Genomic DNA, 20,602 nt, shown 5'->3' with positions numbered 1-20,602 from the left:
TTTTTTTCTTGTCACGATGATTTTCCACTTCACTCTGAAATTCTTTGAACTTTTTAAATGTTTCGGACTTATATTTCATCAAGTAGATATATCCATATATGCTCAAATCATCTGTGAAGGTCAGAAAATAACGATACCCGCCGCGAGCCTCAACACTCATCGGACCGCAGACATCAGTATGTATTATTTCCAATAAGTCAGTTGCTCGCTCCATTGTTCCGGAGAAGGGAGTCTTAGTCATCTTGCCCATGAGGCATGGTTCGCAAGCATCAAGTGATTCATAATCATGTGATTCCAAAAACCCATCAACATGGAGTTTCTTCATGCGCTTTACACCAATATGACTTAAACGATAGTGCCACAAATAAGTTGCACTATCATTATTAACTTTGCATCTTTTGGCTTCAATATTATGAATATGTGTATCACTATGATCGAGATTCAATAAACCATTTATATTGAGTGTATGACCATAGAAGGTTTTATTCATGTAAATAGAACAATAGTTATTCTTTGACATAAATGAATAACCGTATTGCAATAAACATGATCCAATCATATTCATGCTCAACGCAAACACCAAATGATATTTATTTTAGGTTCAACACTAATCCCGAAGGTAAAGGGAGTGTGAGATGGTGATCTTATCAACCTTAGAATTGCTTCCAACACATATCATCACCTCGCCCTTAACTAGTCTCTGTTTATTTTGCAACTCCCGTTTCGAGTTACTACTCTTAGAAACTGAACTAGTATCAAATACCGAGGGGTTGCTATAAACACTAGTAAAGTACACATCAATAACATGTATATCCAATATACCTTTGTTAACTATGCCATCCTTCTTATCCGCCAAGTATCTAGGGCAGTTCCACTTCTAGTGATCATTTCCTTTGCAGTAGAAGCACTCAGTTTCAGGCTTCGGTCTAGTTTTGGGCTTCTTCACGGGAGTGACAACTTGTTTGTCATTCTTCTTGAAGTTCCCTTTCTATCCCTTTGCCCTTTTCTTGAAACTAGTGGTCTTGTTAACCATCAACACTTGATGCTTTTCTTGATTTCTACCTTCGCCGATTTTAGCATCGCGAAGAGCTTGGGAATTACTTTCGTTATCCCTTGCATATTATAGTTCATCACGAAGTTTTAGTAACTTGGTGATAGTGACTAGAGAACTTTGTCAATTACTATCTTATCTGGAAGATTAACTCCCACTTGATTCAAGCAATTGTAGTACCCAGACAATTTGGGCACATGCTCACTGGTTGAGCTATTCTTCTCCATCTTGTAGGCAAAGTATTGTCAGAGGTCTCATACCTCTTGACACGAGCATGAGTATGAAATACCAATTTCAACTCTTGGAACATCTCATATGCTCCATGTCATTCAAAACATTTTTGAAGTCCCGATTCTAAGCCGTAAAGCATGGTGCACTAAACTATCAAGTAGTCATCATATTGAGCATTGTCAAATGTTCATAACGTCTGCATCTGCTCCTGCAACAGGTCTATCACCTAGCGGTGCATCAAGAACATAATACTTCTGTGCAGCAATGAGGATAATCCTCAGATCACGAAGCTAGTCCGCATCATTGCTACTAACATTTTTCAACTTATTTTTTCTCTAGGAACATATCGCGAGCTATTGATCTACAACATAGTTATGCAAATACTATCAGGACTAAGTTCATGATAAATTAAAGTTTAATTAATCATATACTTAAGAACTCCCACTTAGATAGACATCCCTCTAGTCATCTAAATGACCACGTGATCCAAATCGACTAAACCATGTCCGAGCATCACGTGAGATGGAGTAGTTTTCAATGGTGAACATCACTATGTTGATCATATCTACTATATGATTCACACTCGACCTTTCGGTCTCCAGTGTTCCGATGCCATATCTGCATATGCTAGGCTCGTCAAGTTTAACCCGAGTATTCCGCGTGTGCAAAACTGGCTTGCACCCATTGTATGTGAACGTAGAGCTTATCACACCCGATCATCACGTGGTGTCTCGACACGACGAACTGTCGCAACGGTGCATACTCAGGGAGAACACTTATACCTTAAAATTTAGTGAGAGATCATCTTATAATGCTACCGCCGAACTAAGCAAAATAAGATGCATAAAGGATAAACATCACATGCAATCAAAATATGTGACATGATATGGCCATGATCATCTTGCGCCTTTGATCTCCATCTCCAAAGTACTGTCATGATCTCTATCATCACCGGCATGATGATACGTCTCCAACGTATCTATAATTTTTGATTGCTCCATGCTATATTATCTACTATTTTGGGCAATATTGGGATTTATTTTCCATTTTTATATTATTTTCGGGACTAACCTATTAACCGGAGGCCCAACCCAGATTTGCTGTTTTATGCCTATTTCAGTGTTTTGAAGAAAAGGAATATCAGACGGAGTCGAAAGGGAACGAAATCAACTAGAGAAGTTATTTTTGGAACGAAAGACACCCGATGGACTTGGACCCCATGTCAAGGAAGGAAGGAGGAGCTCACGAGGGTAGGGGCGCGCCCACCCCCTTGGGGCGCGCCCCCTGCCTCGTGGGGCCCTCGTGGCTCCCCTGACATGCTTCTTCTGCCTATATAACCCCATATACCCAAAAACTTCCAGAAAACAGATTAGATCGGGAGTTCCGCCGCCAGAAGCCTCCGTAGCCACCGAAAACCAATCTAGACCCGTTCCGGCACCCTTCCGGAGGGGGAATCCTTCTCCGGTGGCCATCTTCATCATCCCGGTGCTCTCCATGACGAGGAGGGAGTAGTTCTCCCTCGGGGCTGAGGGTATGTACCAGTAGCTATGTGCTTGATCTCTCTCTCTCTCTCTCTCGTGTTCTTGATTTGGCACGATCTTGATGTATCGCGAGCTTTGCTATTACAGTTGGATCCTATGTTTCTCCTCCCCCTCTTCTCTCTTGTAATGAATTGAGTTTCCCCTTTGAAGTAATCTTATCGGATTGAGTCTTTAAAGATTTGAGAACACTTGATGTATGTCTTGCCGTGGATATCTGTGGTGATAATGGGATACCATGTGCCACTTGATGTATGTTTGGGTGACCAACTTGCGGGTTCCGCCCATGAACCTATGCATAGGGGTTGGCACACGTTTTCGTCGTGATTCTCCGGTAGAAACTTTGGGGCACTCTTTGAGGTTCTATGTGTTGGTTGAATAGATGAATTGAGATTGTGTGATGCATATCGTATAATCATGCCCACTGATACTTGAGGTGACAATGGAGTATCTAGGTGACATTAGGGTTTTGGTTGATTTGTGTCTTAAGGTGTTATTCTAGTACGAACTCTAGGGCTGTTTGTGACACTTATAGGAATAGCCCAACGGATTGATTGGAAAGAATAACTTTGAGGTGGTTTCGTACCCTACCATAATCTCTTCGTTCGTTCTCCGCTATTAGTGACTTTGGAGTGACTCTTTGTTGCATGTTGAGGGATAGTTATGTGATCCAATTATGTTAGTATTGTTGAGGGAACTTGCACTAGCGAAATTATGAACCCTAGGCCTTGTTTCCTAGCATTGCAATACCGTTTACGCTCACTTTTATCATTCGTTACCTTGTCGTTTTTATAATTTCAGATTACAAATACTATTATCTACTATCCATATTGCACTTGTATCATCATCTCTTCGCTGAACTAGTGCACCTATATAATTTACCATTGTATTGGGTGTGTTGGGGACACAAGAGACTCTTTGTTATTTGGTTGCAGGGTTGCTTGAGAGAGACCATCTTCATCCTACGCCTCCTACGGATTGATAAACCTTAGGTCATCCACTTGAGGGAAATTTGCTACTGTCCTACAAACCTCTGCACTTGGAGGCCCAACAACGTCTACAAGAAGAAGGCTGTGTAGTAGACATCACATGACACCATGATCTCCATCATCTTGATCTCTATCAACGTGTCATCACATGGTCGTCTCGCCAACTATTGCTATCGCATAGCGATAAAGTAAAGCAATTATTTGGTGCTTGCATCTTATGCAATAAAGAGACAACCATAAAGGCTTCTGCCAGTTGCCGATAACTTCAACAAAACATGATCATCTCACACAAAAATTTATATCTCATCATGTCTTGACCATATCATATCACAAAAAGCACTACAAAAACAAGTTAGACGTCCTCTACTTTATTGTTGCAAGTTTTACATGGCTACTACGGGCTGAGCAAGAACCGTTCTTACCTACGCATCAAAAACCACAATGTTGTATAGTGATTGCTTTTTGATCTTCAGAAAGAACTCTATTCATTGAATCTGATTCAACTAAAGTTGGAGAAACTGACACCCACCAGCCACCTGTGTGCGAAGCACGTCAGTGGAACCAGTCTCGCGTAAGTGTACGCGCAATGTCGGTCTGAGCCGCTTCATCCAACAATGCCGCTGAATCAAGAATCAACTACTGACGGCAAGCAATATGTATATACCCATGCCCACAACTCCTTTGTGTTCTACTCGTGTATATAACATCTACGCATAGACCTGGCTCGGATGCCACTGTTGGGGAACGCAGTAATTTCAAAAAAAATCCTACGCACACGCAAGATCATGGTGATGCATAGCAACGAGAGGGGAGAGTGTTGTCTATGTACCCTCGTAGACCGTAAGCGGAAGCGTTATGACAACGTGGTTGATGTAGTCGCACGTCTTCATGATCGACCGATCCTAGTACCGAAAGTATGGCACCTCCGCGATCTGCACACATTCGGCTCGGTGACGTCCCACGAACTCACGATCCAGTAGAGTGTCGAGGGAGAGCTTCGTTAGCACGACGGCGTGATGACGGTGATGATGACGCTACCGAAACAGGGCTTCGCCTAAGCACCGCTATGATATGACCGAGGTGGATTATGGTGGCACACGGCTAAGAGATCAATGACCAACTTGTGTGTCTATGGGGTGCCCCCTGGCCACGTATATAAAGGATGGAGGGAGGAGGAGGTCGGCCCTCATAGGGCGCACCCAAAGTGTGGAGTCCTACTAGGACTCCCTAGTCCTAGTAGGATTCCACCTCCCACATGGAATAGAAAAAAGGGAAGGGGAAGGAGAAGGAAGGAAGGGGGTGCCCCCTTTCCCTAGTCCAATTCGGACCAGTCCATGGGGAAGGGGCATGGCCACTCTTGAGGCCTTTCTCTCCTTTCCCGTATGGCCCATTAAGGCCCAATACGAATTCCCGTAACTCTCCGGTACTCCGAAAAATACCCGAATCACTCGGAACCTTTCCGATGTCCGAATATAGCCTTCCAATATATCGATCTTTACATCTCGACCATTTGGAGACTCCTCGTCATGTCCCCGATCTCATCCGGGACTCCAAACAAACTTCGGTCATCAAATCACATAATTCATAATACAAATCGTCACAGAACGTTAAGCGTGCGGACCCTACGGGTTCGAGAACTATGTAGACATGACCGAGACTCATCTCCGGTCAATAACCAATAGCAGAACCTGGATGCTCATATTGGTTCCTACATATTCTACTAAGATCTTTATCGGTCAAACCGCATAACAACATACGTTGTTCCCTTTGTCATCGGTATGTTACATGCCTGAGATTCGATCGTCGGTATCTCAATACCTAGTTCAATCTTGTTACCGGCAAGTCTCTTTACTCGTTCCATAATGCATCATCCTGCAACTAACTCATTAGTCACATTGCTTGCAAGGCTTATAGTGATGTGCATTACCGAGAGGGTCCAGAGATACCTATGCGATAGACGGAGTGACAAATCCTAATCTCGATCTATGCCAACTCAACAAACACCATTGGAGACACATGTAGAGCATCTTTATAATCACCCAGTTACGTTGTGACGTTTGATAGCACACAAGGTGTTCCTCCGGTATTCGGGAGTTGCATAATCTCATAGTCAGAGGAACATGTATAAGTCATGAAGAAAGCAGTAGCAATAAAACTGAACGATCATTATGCTAAGCTAACGGATGGGTCTTGTCCATCACATCATTCTTTAATGATGTGATCCCGTTCATTAAATGACAACACATATCCATGGCTAGGAAACTTAACCATCTTTGATTAACGAGCTAGTCAAGTAGAGGCATACTAGGGACACTCTGTTTGTCTATGTATTCACACATGTACTAAGTTTCCGGTTAATACAATTCTAGCATGAATAATGAACATTTATCATGATATAAGGAAATATAAATAACAACTTTATTATTGCCTCTAGGGCATATTTTCTTCAGTCTTTCACTTGCACTAAGTCAATAATCTAGTTCACATCGTCATGTGATTTAACACCAATAGTTCACATCTTTATGTGATTAGTTTACATCTCCATGTGACTAACACCCAAAGGGTTTACTAGAGTCAATAATCTAGTTCACATCGCTATGTGATTAACACCCAAAGAGTGATCATGTTTTGCTTATGAGAGAAATTTAGTCAACGGGTCTGCCACATTAAGAGCTGTATGTATTTTGCAAATTTTCTGTGTCTACAATGCTTTGCACGGAGCTACTCTAGCTAATTGCTTCCACTTTCAATATGTATCTAGATCGAGACTTAGAGTCATCCAAATCGGTGTCAAAGCTTGCATCGACGTAACTCTTTATGACGAACTCTTTGTCACCTCCATAACCGAGAAAAATTTCCTTATTTCACTAAGGATATTTTTTATCGCTGTCCAGTGATCCACTCTTGGATCACTATTGTACCCTCTTGCCAAACTTACGGTGAGGTACACAATAGGTCTGGTACACAACATAGCATACTTTGTAGAACCAATGACTGAGGCATAGGGAATGACTTTTCATTCTCTTTCTATTTTCTGCCGTGGTCGGGTTTTGAGTCTTTACTCAACTTCACACCTTGAAACACAGGCAAGAACTCCTTCTTTGACTGTTCCATTTTGAACTACTTCAAAATCTTGTCAAGGTATGTACTCATTGAAAATATATCAAGTGTCTTGATCTATCTCTATATATCTTGATGCTTAATATGTAAGTAGCTTCACCGAGGTCTTTCTTTGAAAAACTCCTTTCAAGCACTCCTTTATGCTTTCCAGAAAATTCTACATTATTTCTCATCAACAATATGTCATTCACATATACTTATCAGAAATGCTATAGCTAACGGATGGGTCTTGTCCATCACATCATTCTTTAATGATCCCGTTCATCAAATGACAACACATGTCCATGGCTAGGAAACTTAACCATGTTTGATTAACGAGGTAGTCAAGTAGAGGCATACTAGGGACACTCTGTTTGTCTATGTATTCACACATGTACTAATTTTTCGGTTAATACAATTCTAGCATGAATAATAAACATTTATCATGATATAAGGAAATATAAATAACAACTTTATTATTGTCTCTAGTGCATATTTCCTTCATACACATGTCACATCAGCCTATTAATTTACTTTTGATTCTCTCATGCATGATTAGTACTCCCAGGCAGACCCAGACAGCAACCAAGCGTCCTTTCTCGGTAGCCTGAGCCAGGCTAATGGTGCTGGGATATTCCCAAGACAGGCTAATGGTGTATTTTCGTTTCCAGGCCAGGCTAGCTTCAGGTACTCAGGCACGAACCAAACAGTGTCCAGGCCGATCTCAGGGAGGTCTCAGGCTAAGGAAATTTGGTCTAGGACACGAACCAAACACTCCCAAAGTCCACTGCCAAACAATCAACGACCACGCCCAAAGTTCGGCCTGCAGCTTACAAAAGATGAGGAACACCGTGCACTGTGCTAGTCACCAACTCCTTCCTCTCAGTTACGGCGAACACAAAGAGAAGTAGGAGCGGCCGTGATTGCAATCTTCATCAGGCGGCAGGAGCTGTCTTCCTCTGCGAGCAAGTCTACTGGCTTCATGCCACGGTCCTCCTTAAGAAGAGAAGGCAACAGAGCATAGTCGATGTTTTTCCATGGTGGTCTTTTTGTTGTCCACGACAACTGAGGAAGATGATTTCCAGTGACGAGAGAGCGGCGGCGGCTTGGGGGTGAACGAGGAGTCGAAAACGAAGTAACAAGCTCATTTTCTTCTCCTGCTCCGTTTAAAAAAAAGAGGTTCGGGGTTCTTTTTATTTGACAGAGAAAGTACTGCGTTTTAAGGAATACTGCAGTACAAATACTACAGTTTTTTTAGGCCAAACAGCTCAAAGTAATTAAAACCATAGTATTTAAAAATTTTGTGCTCCCTACATTCCACAATGTAGTGCTTCCTCTACCTACGTGCTTCAACTTTGACCGTAAATTTAACCACCAAGACCGATTGCGGCGGGAGCAAAAGTTATATCAGTGATTTCGTTTTCGAAAGAAGTTTTTAATTATGTAACTTTTCTCCCGCCGCAGTCGGTCTCGTTCGTTAAATTTATGGTCAAAGTTCGACCTCGGAAAGCGCGGAAGCACTATATTTTGGAATGGAGGGAGTAGTATTCTCAAAATACTTAGAAAATGTAGAGCTATCAAACAGGGACGACAAATATACTTCTCCCTACACTTAAAGGCCAGTTCTTTCTAGCCCAATCCAAAATTTTATTTTAAAAGTTTATAAATTCGGCTTCTAGAGCGCAGCTTATTTCCAAAGCCTCGAATAAACCACAAAAGAACTGGCCTGAACGTTCGTCAGTTGTTGGGCCCCCTGTTCTGCCCTCCATCGCACCCCAACCCAAACTCCCACCCCCAACCCAAAATCAGATAAGCAAAGCAGCGCGACCTCGCGAGCGCCATGATGTCCCCGACGACCACCGCCACGGCTACGGCCACGGCCGCCGCCTTCCTCTCCGCGGCGCCTGCCTCCTCATCCTCTACCCACCGCAGGCGTAGCCGTCGCGCTGCTATCTCCGCCTCCCTCTCGTCCGGTAAAACCAACCGCTCTAGTACCCCTTACTCTCCCTCCCCGACATTTCCGCCCCAATCTGACCAGTACGCATCGCATCGCCAGAAGAACCGCTGCTCATACGTGCGGCGAGGGGCGAGGATGGGCTGCCTAGGCCGCCGGCGTGGATGATGCGGCAGGCTGGGCGGTACATGGCGTCGTACCAGGCGCTGTCCAAGCGCCACCCTTCGTTCCGGGAGCGGTCGGAGACCACCGACCTCATCGTCGAAATCACGCTACAGCCGTGGCACGCCTTCGCACCCGACGGCGTCATCCTATTCTCGGACATACTCACGCCCCTGCCGGCCATCGGGGTGCCGTTCGATATCTCGGAATCCAAGGGGCCGGTGATCCAGTCTCCCGTGCGGACGGAGGAACAGGTCAGGGAGCTCGTTCCCATAGATCTCGATAAGCTCCAGTTCGTCGGGGAGTCGCTCAAGATTCTGCGCAGCGAGGTAATGCCGATACATTTGTGTGCTTAGCTATGAAAGGTTAAAATTGCCATTGTTTTTTGTTGTAATAAATTAGCATTGGTGGTTTGTGGTGAACTGGTGCTAGCTATATCAGTTTATCAAGCATTGTTTAGAAACCTTTTATAGGCATCATAGGAATCAAGTAGTGGTGTGGTTTTGCGTTATGAAAATGGTACCATGGGATGAAATTGTTGGTTACCAATTAGGTGTAAGATGAAACCTAGAAATCGATTGCTGAATAGAGCTATTCTGGTGCAGTTATCGTGACTCAGAAGAGGGTCTCATAGGAGAATGCCAGTGAACTCACGGAACTTGTCGTGATTCTGTCGGTCCAATAGGTGATGAACAGTACCTGTATTTGCTTGCAGCTTGTTTTTATCATTGACTAAAGTGATTTGGAACATTGGCTGCATGGTTGACATCAAGCTCACAGTATAGAGTCAGTAAAACCAAAACTGATGGCGTAATTTAGTAGCTTCAGGACAATTTCTGCCTCTATGCCTGACTGCTAGCTGATATAAATCTCAGAAAGAAATACTGATATGTAATGTGTGGATGACAAAAAACTGATACATTCTGGTTAGCCAGCATATACTCCACAATTCACAACGTTGGGAATGTAAACTGGAGGCTGCAAAAGAAAGGAGACTGTGGAACTTGTTGGGTTTCCAAGCATTTGGATGTTAGTGGGCAGGCTTATGCCGATGCCTTTTTTGCATTCTAAACATTGATTATGTATGTTATACTCCCTCCGTTCCTAAATACTTGTCTTTCTAGGCATTTCAACAAGTGACTACATACGGAGCAAAATGAATGAATCTACACTCTAAAATATGTCTACATACATCCGTATGTAGTAGTCATTTGAAATGTCTAGAAAGACAAATATTTAGGAACGGAGGGAGTAGCTATTACCACATGCTCTCTTTTACATGCTTTGAAATAAATGGTGATGCTAATGCTTGTTTCAATTCTCTAAATCTTCCAGCAGCTTCTAGTCAAACATGAGTATGATGATATTTGTATTTCTTTACGGAGGGAGTACAACCTAAGATCATCATATCTTACTTGATTTGTGTGTTCAATGTTCTAATGTTTAATGTTATACACTCATCGCATAATATTTTCATCAGCATTAATAAGCTTTATAAGTAGCCCTTTGTATAAAGAATTGGACTAAATCTGCTTTATCTATGCACTTGCACTGGATTTTCTTCTGACACTCGTACGCCTCTGTTTCCACTACCTGCTAGATTGATGGAAAAGCTGCTTTGCTAGGATTCGTGGGGGCCCCATGGACAATTGCAACTTATGTTGTTGAAGGAGGGATGACCAACACTTACACAAATATAAAGCGCATGTGCCACACAGCACCAAATGTCTTGAGGGGCCTTCTCTCTCACCTCGCAGAAGCTATATCTGACTATATCATTTACCAAGTAAACTCTGGTGCTCAGTGTATACAGATATTTGATTCATGGGGTGGGCAACTTCCACCTCATGTGTGGGAGCAATGGTCAAAACCATATATCAGACAGGTACCTGTTCCTTCCTTTCTCTCGCTCTTATCTATTTCCTTATGACATGGTGGCTGGTGTGTCTAGTGTCGACCAGGTTGGAGCTGCACTGTATAATAGAGCATTAATGATTGTCAGTGTTATGTTCCCAAGTTCAACGTGTATTGTAAAATATCTTCCGTTGTGTTTATACTCAAATACTTCTGATATGACGCGCTACTTTAAACTCTTTGTAACTGCTGTTAACTGTACCCATTTTACGAAACTGTACGGTTATGATTGCAAGTTCTTCTATAATCCGATAAGGAACACACAACGAGCATGCAAGAATCAATACAAACAGTCGGATACCATATTCATGTCAGCAACATGTTCTTATATACATGCATTTGGATACTGTATTGTGCTATATTTGACTTTACATATCTGCAAGGAGGTAAAACGCCATTGGCACATACTGATGACTTATTTTGGTCATAAATGGTGATTTCTTTTGAGCCCTATCACTTTAAAATGAATATCTAATGCAACCTAAAGAGTTCAATTTAAACCTTTGAGTACATAGTTTGTAAGGTTAGCAAAAGTTAAAGAGTTCTGTTGATTATGTTCTTTTGATCTTTATGAAACTATTTCATTGGCAGATTGTGGCTAAGATTAAGACAGAATGCCCTCACATACCACTTGTGCTGTATATAAATGGAAATGGAGGCTTGCTCGAGCGCATGAAGGACATCGGAGTTGATGTTATTGGGCTTGACTGGACAGTGGATATGGCAGATGGAAGGAGGCGCGTTGGTGATGGAATTAGTGTACAAGGGAACGTGGACCCAGCATATCTATTTTCCCCATTACCAGTATTGACTGATGAAATTCATAGGTTAGTCAATACTTCATCGTGCACTTATTTTATGTTACTTTAGTTTTTATATAAATACTCACCGAACAGTTTATCAGTGAGGCCTACCAAACTTCTTTATTTGTATTATATGTTTTGTCATCAGTTATTCATATTAAGTCTTCACTCATCAACCAGTGGCTGTGCAAGGAATTCAAGCATGTGATGTCAATTTAAATTTGTGATGTAAATGCATTGGTGTCTACAAATTTATACTATCTTTTGCATAAATTTTACTAGTGCTTAAGGGTTTTGCAAAAATGTTGTGTGGCCAATTCACCACACAGCTTGAACTAGGCTTCGCCACTGTCATTGACCCTATGTTGTATGGCCTATTAAGGCCTTCTTAGTTCATCTCAGTTCAACTGTGCCACTTGTGCAACTGATTCCATTTCTGAAGCATTCGTTCAATTTCATACCAAGTAAGCTATTTGTATTTTGCAGTGTTCATCTTTAAATGTCTTCCAACTTCTGGTTGTAAAACAATAAATAGATGATCACATCACATGATCACAGAGTGTTGCATTCTCTTTTGGCAGGGATACATTAGTTATAACTTCTAAGCGCTGCAAGTTTAGGTCCTTAGGGTTTGTATTATGTCATAGGACTTTGTATCAGTTGATGATCTAACTGGGTTGCACAATTCACTCACTATTTTCAAAATACATTTGTAGGTATTGCTAATGATTGTTTCCCCTCATGTTATACTATGTAGGGTTGTGAAAGCAGCTGGTCCGAAAGGTCATATACTTAACTTGGGCCATGGTGTTCTTCAAAAAACACCAGAAGAAGCTGTAGCACATTTCTTTGATGTCACAAGGAGCTTGAGATATGACACCCTTTTCCAGGGTCATCTTACTGAAGAATTGCAACATGTTGCTTGATGATGGCCAGTAGGCTTGCCGTATTTTTTTTGGTCTTACCGTTCTCAGCTCAACACCTTCTACATTATTAGAGTTCATTCCCTTTTGCTGGGGCTGTTCCTTGTAGAGACACCATGGCCAAATCAACTCAATTTTGTTCATTATGCATCTGTGTATTTCAGTCATTCATCTACTCAGCAAAGGAAAGGCATGCCTCCTGCTTTTAGAAGGGAGCTGGAGTTTATTCAAGTGGGTTGTTCAACCCTTTCTGTGTTAGTTCCTTGCATTGGTTATCATTCCAGTTTAGAACGAACATGTTGCAGGTATTGCAGTCTTATACTTTGTCTTCTTTTGCGTATGTTAATGAGCAGCTGAGCATCATGTTTTAGGTGCCATGATCTGGTCTGGTGCCAATATTTTAGGTGCCAGTTGGGTGCCATGACCTACCAGGCTGCAGTGCTTTAAATTGAATCAGTGCCGCCCATCTTGGAAATTATTTGTTGCAGTGGGAGGTTAGCCCATGTGCTGACCTGCTGTCTACTAGGTTTTAACATATTCTGTATTGCTCGTTGTGGTCAACTCTCTGGGTGAAAATGGATGGTGTAGCCACAAATGTTTACCGCCCTTCAAAAAGAAAAAATGTGGCACTTGCCTTACTAATAAGCGCGGCATCGAATTGAGGTCCCCTGTTTTCTTAACTCCACTTGCTCATCTGTTATTTGAACAACATTGTTTCCTATGCATTGGATCATATATATCCCTTTTACGCTTATAAACTGGTGCCTTATATCATGTCTTGTGCTTATGATGTTACTGAACTATACCGCTATTGATGATGGTGCTGAGTCTTAGGTTTTCTTCTCGCTTTTCTTCTGTCTTGACGCAGTTGAAATGTAAAATGTGGTCCTAAGTAACTTATTGGAGTTCTGTATGTTGTCTGAAGTTTGTGAATGCAAATGACTGGATCTGCTTACCTGGTAGGGTAACTTGAGTAAGAAATGTAAAGTGTCAGCAACTTTTTGATGTCTTGATCAATCAGACATGAGTGCCTTTACTGACACAGCACAATGGCCGGTATGATGCTTACTCGAGTGGGGGCATTGGTCTGCTCCAGTATATCCATTCATCACTGTAGAAGCTTTCCAACCTTGCATCAGCAGCACTTTTCCCGGCGCATTACAGTACAAAAAATGATCTCGGTTCAATGATGGATGGTGCGTCGTGTAGGGTGGTGTACTGGTATTGTTGCGAACAAAGTTTCCGTTTTTTGTGAGTGGTACCGTATGACTGAATTGGTGAGTTGATTGTTTTATGCTACATCATGTAGACATCTCTTTGGATTTATTGTTGTTTTGGGAGTGCAATGATTAAATCGTTTGTTTGCTTGATTGCAAAGCGAGATGATCGGATTTCTCGGCATGTGACAAGAGGATTACCATGTCAGCAGATCTGATATATCTTATAGGTCATGACATTCCCTAGCTTTGATTGAACTGCCAGGTTAGAGAAAAGAAGGCAAGCAAAGTGAAACTTCAGCGGCCTTGTACGGCTGACACAATGCCTCTTTGTATGCACACTCACTCAGGCTATCTCCAATCCATGACCTGAAGAGGTTGTAGGCGTGGCTCTCTCTCTCTCTCTCTCTCTCTTATCTCGTTGGTTTTTATCTTTTAAGCTCTTTTCTCTTTGACAGATGTAGCGCATTTCATACTTTTTTAACGGGGCAACTGCTAATTCTATCCAACGGGGCATAACAGAACCACTGAAACTTTTTTAAGTGTCTACAATGTTGGACTTTATCAAACGGAAAAAGAGTCCAAGCTTGTAGTAACTTTGTTATAGCGTGCACACATGGTTGGTGAGACTTGGTGCTTAGTAGTAGAATATACCATTTTTGTCCTCATGCTTCACTCTTACTGTTTTTCATCTGAATGATGATATGTGGTCCCATGTTTTCTTTCCATGTGAGTGTGATCCCACATATAAATTATGAATTTATAGCATTAGAACACAATGTGTTGAAAGTTGAAAGAAACATTAAGATATAAATGTCGAAATTGCTATGCTAGGTCAACCATGATTCTAAAGCCTTGATTAGACCTATTGATTAACATTTTTGTTCATGTCCCAAGTCTAGAATACTTTTCTAGCTTTTGTTTTGTTTTTTACATTGCTACAAAGATACATCAATTCATCAATTGTAGTGTGCAGGTGTTAGCTAGAAGATTATATTCATCTTATGAATTTTACAATTTCTGGTTCCTAATACTCCCTTGATTGGGTTTATAAGTCAAGCACGGGTTTTTACGTCTTGAATTTGACTAGGAAAACATGTATTATATTTTACATATATATTTAGATCCGTTGTCAAAATGAAGTTTCTAACCATATTGTTGTGTATACTATAAATGTTTTATTAGTCCAATCAAAGACCTTATAATCCGTGCCCGACTTATAAATCCAACTAGAGGGAGTAGCAGGTACGAGGCCAAAGGAGGAATGTGGTGGGAATCTTTAACACCTACTTATTTCAAAGAAAATGTAAAAAACCCGCACAATCTTATAATCTTTTTCTCCCGTAATAATATTCATGACTAATTTTCTTAGGTATGCCCCTTGCAAAACAAGTCTTCTTGGGATATTATGTCAACAAGTCATGTGTGCCAAATGCAGGAGTCTTTTTGGATCACTCTTGGAATCCAAAATTCATGAACATTCTCGATAACAAACATATGTGTCTGAACAACTTTCTTTTGAATTTTTTTCTTCTGAAAATGAGGCAAAAGCTTTGCCTCGTCTCATTAATTAAGAGTTTACAAGTTACAAAGGCATCTGATAATGGTCGGAGACAAGAAGACTACTCTCATGGCATCACACATCTGAAATGCTTAGCTCCCACCAAACCCCAAAGATTGGCCTCTACATTTACCTTACCAGCGATTGTGGTTGGCATTGAGGGGACTCCTCTAGAACCCTAGCATTTCTCTCATTCCGAGTTCCCCATGAGACTAGAATAAGGAATGATGACATGCCCTTCCCTCCTTGTCGTTAACGATTATCATGGAAAGCCACCGATCTTTGGTGGAGTTGAAGTTACTCCAAGCGTCAATGTCGACGTGCATCAACTCAAGCCAAGCTTTTACCTCGTTCCAAATGGGATTTGAATATCTACATTTGAATAGGATGTGTGTCACGGATTCCGGCTTTCTTTTACTGTGATAGTCTGGCTTATTAGGGATGATAGACTACTCATATCAAAAAGGAATTCCTTCTTTTTTGGGAGCCATTCGGAAAGAAATTCAAAGTTAAGCATGCTCAGTTTAGAGTAATTTCAGGATGGATGACTGACCGAGAAGTTGGTTCCGGGTGCGCATGAGTGAGGACAAAGTGCATAGAAAGAGTAATATTGATCTATAGGGTCAGTCTAGATCTCGCCAAGAGTAACGACCACCGCGAGTGTGTTCATGGCGTTACAAGTTGGTATCAGAGCCGACCCTTGTGGTTACACGGATGTTTGCAGACAAGTGCGCGGTCATGCTTTGCATGACGTTTGTGACCCGTCGTGGCACACGGCATGGCACATGTGCCGGACTGGAACCACAAACGTATGTGCCAAGAAGGAACGTTCCTATGACCCGATGAGGACGTACCTCTGAGTGAGGGTGTATGTATTAGCCTGGCTAGGGATGATAGACCACTCATATCAATAGGAATTTCTTCTTTTTTGGGAGCCTATTCAAAAAGAACTTCAAAGTTAAGCGTGCTCAGCTTGGAGTAATTTCAGAATGGGTGACCGACTGGGAAGTTGGTCCCGAGTGCGCACAAGTGAGGACAAAGTACGCAAGAAATACTAGTATTGATCTGTGGAGGACAGTCTAGATCCCATCAGGAGTAACGACCGCCCACAAGTATGTCTGTGGCGTTACATTACACAACTGACATTATCCACAATTTGGCCATCCTCTTCTTTGAAGTTGATTTGTCGTCCAAACATGATCTTGAATGTTGAGCCATGCAAAAAATGATTTGGAGACGTCTAGTTGCCCCACGCCTTCTGTTTCATTTGTGAAGCAACCAATCCTCAAGTTGAGCAGAGTAGGCCGAGGAAGCCGAGTATTCCTTGGACGGTGCTTCCAACAGATCTCGCCCTCAATCACCTCCGGATCACCTCATGAAGGTCGAACCAAAGCTCGTGGAACCCTAATATGTGCTAGACCGAGAGGCCGAAGGTAGTCTTCAAGCAATCGGCCATCGATCATTCTCCAAGGCCCTTTGAACAGTTTGTTTTTCTAGCTTAGAAATTGCAAAGATCGATGGTGTCATGTCCTTAGGCTTGCGAAGGGTGCCTTCATGCCATTACCAATAGTGATGGTGGTACAATCATAGAAAAGATTCATATAGGTCTCGTCGCAAGGGTGCCCAAGACCCACCCAAGCACGCTTTGGGCCCTTACAAGCAAGTCACTACCACCGAAGGGGAAAGCTCTCGCGAACTTCTCCATCTCCAGAATGCCAAGCATACCCATAGGCTTCAGCTTGCAAACAAGGGTCCATTTAATTTTACATTTTTCGCCAGCCACTCTGAAAGGATCGATATAGTTGACTAGAGGGGGGGGGTGAATAGACAACTAACAATTTTTTAACTTTTCTTCACCAAATTAAACTTTGCATCAAAGTAGGTTGTCTAGACATGCAACTATGTGAGGAACCTATATGATGCAACAACAACAAGCACACAAGCAAGCAAGGTATATAACACAAATAAGCTTGCACAAGTAAAGGGATGAAATAACCAAGAGTGGAGCCGGTGAAGACGAGGATGTGTTACCGAAGTTCCTTCCTTTTGAGAGGAAGTACGTCTCCGTTGGAGCGGTGTGGAGGCACAATGCTCCCTAAGAAGCCACTAGGGCCACCGTATTCTCCTCACGCCCTCACACAATGCGAGATGCTGTGATTCCACTATTGGTGCCCTTGGAGGCGCCAACCGGACCTTTACAAACAAGGTTGGGGCTCTCTCCACAACTTAATTGGAGGCTCCCAACGAAACCGCGGAGCTTCACCACAATGGAATGTGGCTCCGAGGTGACCTCAACCATGTAGGGTGCTCAAACACCCAAGAGTAACAAAATCCACACAAGAAAGTATGGGGGAAGCAAATATCCTTTGGTGGAAGTGTAGATCTAGGTCTCCTCCTTCAATCCCTAGCAAATCAACAAGTTTGAGTGGCTAGAGAGAGAGAGATTGGGCAAGAGAGCTTGAGTAGCATTAATGGTAGAGTGAGAGAGGTCAAAAGGTAGGTGTGGTAGGTAGAAGAAGCACCCTTATATAGCAACCCTAAAAATCCAACCATTACTGCGTTTTCTGTACTGCAGCGGTACAACCGCTCCTTGTCCCGACACAACCGGGACTCACAATTTACGTGCAGAACCCTACCAGGCGGTACAACCGGGTGACCAGGCGGTAGTACCGGTTTAAGAGAACAACCGGACCAACCGCCCAGCCACCACTCAACTACCGCATGGAAACAGTAGGGAGTCACCCCTGAGTGCGGTAGTCGAGCGGTACAGGACCGGTGCAACCGCTTGGCCTTGAGCGCTTGGGGCGGCTAAGTCCTGAGCGGTAGAATCGCTCCGGGCACCGGTGGTACCGGTACGACTGGACCAACCGGGCCACCACCGCCCGAGTACCGCATCAAAACAGAAGTCTGACCGGTACTTGGGCGGTACTTGGCTGGAACAAACGCCCTAGTCATTACTGAGCATGTTGGCGGTACCACCGCCTGGAAGCAGCGGTACAACCGCTCGAGCAAAACTGGTAAGCGCCAAGAACCAGCGGTACAACCACTCCTAGAGAGCGGTACAACCACTCCTAGAGAGCGGTACAACCGCTGTGAAGCCATAGTAAACAGTAGGATAAGAAGGGAAGAGCTCTCTCTCACAACTAAGGAAGGCAAGAGAGGGGAGAGGAAAGTGTACGTGAAAAGATTCCCCCAACTCTTTCCAATGTGGATTCCCTCTTGATAGTACGGGTTCCCCACGACCAAAGAGATAAAAAGCAAATGTCGGGGTTGGGGTCCCGGCAAACCCTTAAGGTTCGAACACCGGGGTGCGCGCGAAGTCTTTCCCTTCAACCGATCTACGCTCTAGCTCACTAGGATCTTGCGGACGAACTCGGCGAACTCACAACACAGAAGGAGACAGGGTTTATAATGGTTCGGGCCACCGTTGTGGTGTAATACCCTACTCCAGTGTGGTGGTGGTGGATTGCCTCTTGGGCTAATGATGAACAATACAAGGGCAGAACGGCCTCCTGAGGTTAAGGCGTTCTTGTGCTTGGTGAGCTTGTGTGTGAGGTGGTCTCTCTCAAGCTCCGATCAGTCCTCTCGCTCCCTTTTTCTCTCTCCCTTTTCACTGTGGTGGCTAGTCCTATTTATAGAGGTCCTGGTCCTCTTCCGAAATATCGAGCGGGAAGGGAGCCAACAATGGCGGGCTAATTTGAAGGGGGATAGCTAGTACAAGCTATCTTGACAAAAGTAGTATTCGCGTGCACAAAGTTCTGGTGGTGACGTTGTTCTGGGCTCCACGATGACCTCCGTCTTGCAGTCCTCGGTCTTGGTCTTGTTGCATCGAAATGGCAACCTTTGCCTGAGGCCTTGGTACTCCGCGGCTGTGCTTGCCCCCTTTGCACCAAAGAGAAAACAAGGACGCTGTGCGCGCTGGCGCCCGCCTGGTGAAGATCGTCACGGCTCATGTCACGAGAACCTCGTGAGGTTCGCCTCTGTAACACCCCGGATGTAACTTTCCCAATTTGTACTCCAACTCTTGCCGTTTCCGGCGTTAAGTTATATTTATTATCTCGGGTTCGGGTCTTTGTCTCCGTGTGTTATTGTCATTGTCATGCATCTCATATCATGTCATCATGTGCATTGCATTTGCATACGTGTTCGTCTCATGCATTCAAGCATTTTCCCGTTGTCCGTTTTGCATTCCGGCGCTCCGTTCTCCTCCGGTGGTCATTTCTAGCTTTCTTTTGTGTGTGGGGATTAAACATTTCCGGATTGGACCGAGACTTGCCAAGCGGCCTTGGTTTACTACCGGTAGACCGCCTGTCAAGTTTGGTATCATTTGGACTTCGTTTGATACTCCAACGGTTAACCGAGGGACCGAAAAGGCCTCGTGTGTGTTGCAGCCCAACACCCCTCCAATTTGGCCCAAAACCCACCTAACTCCGCTCCATCATCTAGAGCGTTCGATCACGATCGCGTGGCCGAAAACCGCACCTCATTTGGACTCTCCTAGCTCCCTCTATGCCTATTTAAACACCCCCCGATTTTCGGATCTCCTCCTACCTCCGAAACCCTAGAAATCGTCCCCGCGCCGCGCCGGACAAAAATCTCGCCGCCGGACGTGTCCGCCCAGCACCCCCGCCGCCACGTGTCGCCACGCTGTTGGCCGCGCCCCGCGGGACCGCTTCGCCGCGCCCGGGAGCCCGCAGCCGGCCCCCGAGGCCCGAAGCCCCGCGCCTCCTCGCCCGCGAGCCGAGCCGCCGCCGCCTGCGCCAAGCCGCCGCCGCCCGCGCCAAGCCGCCGCCACCGCCACCGCCAAGCCGCCGTCCGCCGCCCTCGCCGCCCGCGCCTCCCCGGCCTCGCCTCCGGCCGGATCCAGCCGCCGGCGAGTCCGCTGCTGCCTCGGATTGCGTGCAGATCTGGAAACCCTAGATCGGAGGTTGTTTTTTTTCCACTAAGTTCCAGAAATTTCAGTCCATGTGCACATGTTCGTGACCCTGTAACTTTGCACCCGTAGCTCCGATTCATGCATATAGCATATCAAAATGTTCATCTCAGAGAGTACATCATTTCATTCCATTGCATCATTTTCATTTGAGCTCATCTTGATGCCCGAAATGCTGTTAGAAGAGGGCTACTTGAGTTAATTGTCAGATCTGCTATTCCGTTTAG

The 20,602-nt window shown here is 43.9% G+C and overlaps 1 protein-coding gene across 1 annotated transcript; it reads left to right on the top strand.

The window, feature by feature from the left end:
• The first annotated feature begins 8,642 nt into the window (after positions 1 to 8,642).
• On the top strand, positions 8,643 to 12,895 carry HEME1 (Uroporphyrinogen decarboxylase). Its single transcript, XM_048707741.2, has 5 exons — positions 8,643 to 8,881; positions 8,965 to 9,353; positions 10,625 to 10,909; positions 11,530 to 11,765; positions 12,499 to 12,895. The coding sequence occupies exons 1-5, from the start codon at positions 8,749 to 8,751 to the stop codon at positions 12,665 to 12,667; spliced, it is 1,212 nt and encodes a 403-aa protein (XP_048563698.2). The 5' UTR covers positions 8,643 to 8,748; the 3' UTR covers positions 12,668 to 12,895.
• Positions 12,896 to 20,602: the final 7,707 nt, after the last annotated feature.

Source organism: Triticum urartu, chromosome 3A, assembly GCF_056163025.1.
Source record: "Triticum urartu cultivar PI428250 chromosome 3A, HENAU_Tu73, whole genome shotgun sequence".
NCBI classification, from domain to species: Eukaryota; Viridiplantae; Streptophyta; class Magnoliopsida; order Poales; family Poaceae; genus Triticum; species Triticum urartu.
This window is presented reverse-complemented; position numbering and strand designations above follow the sequence as displayed.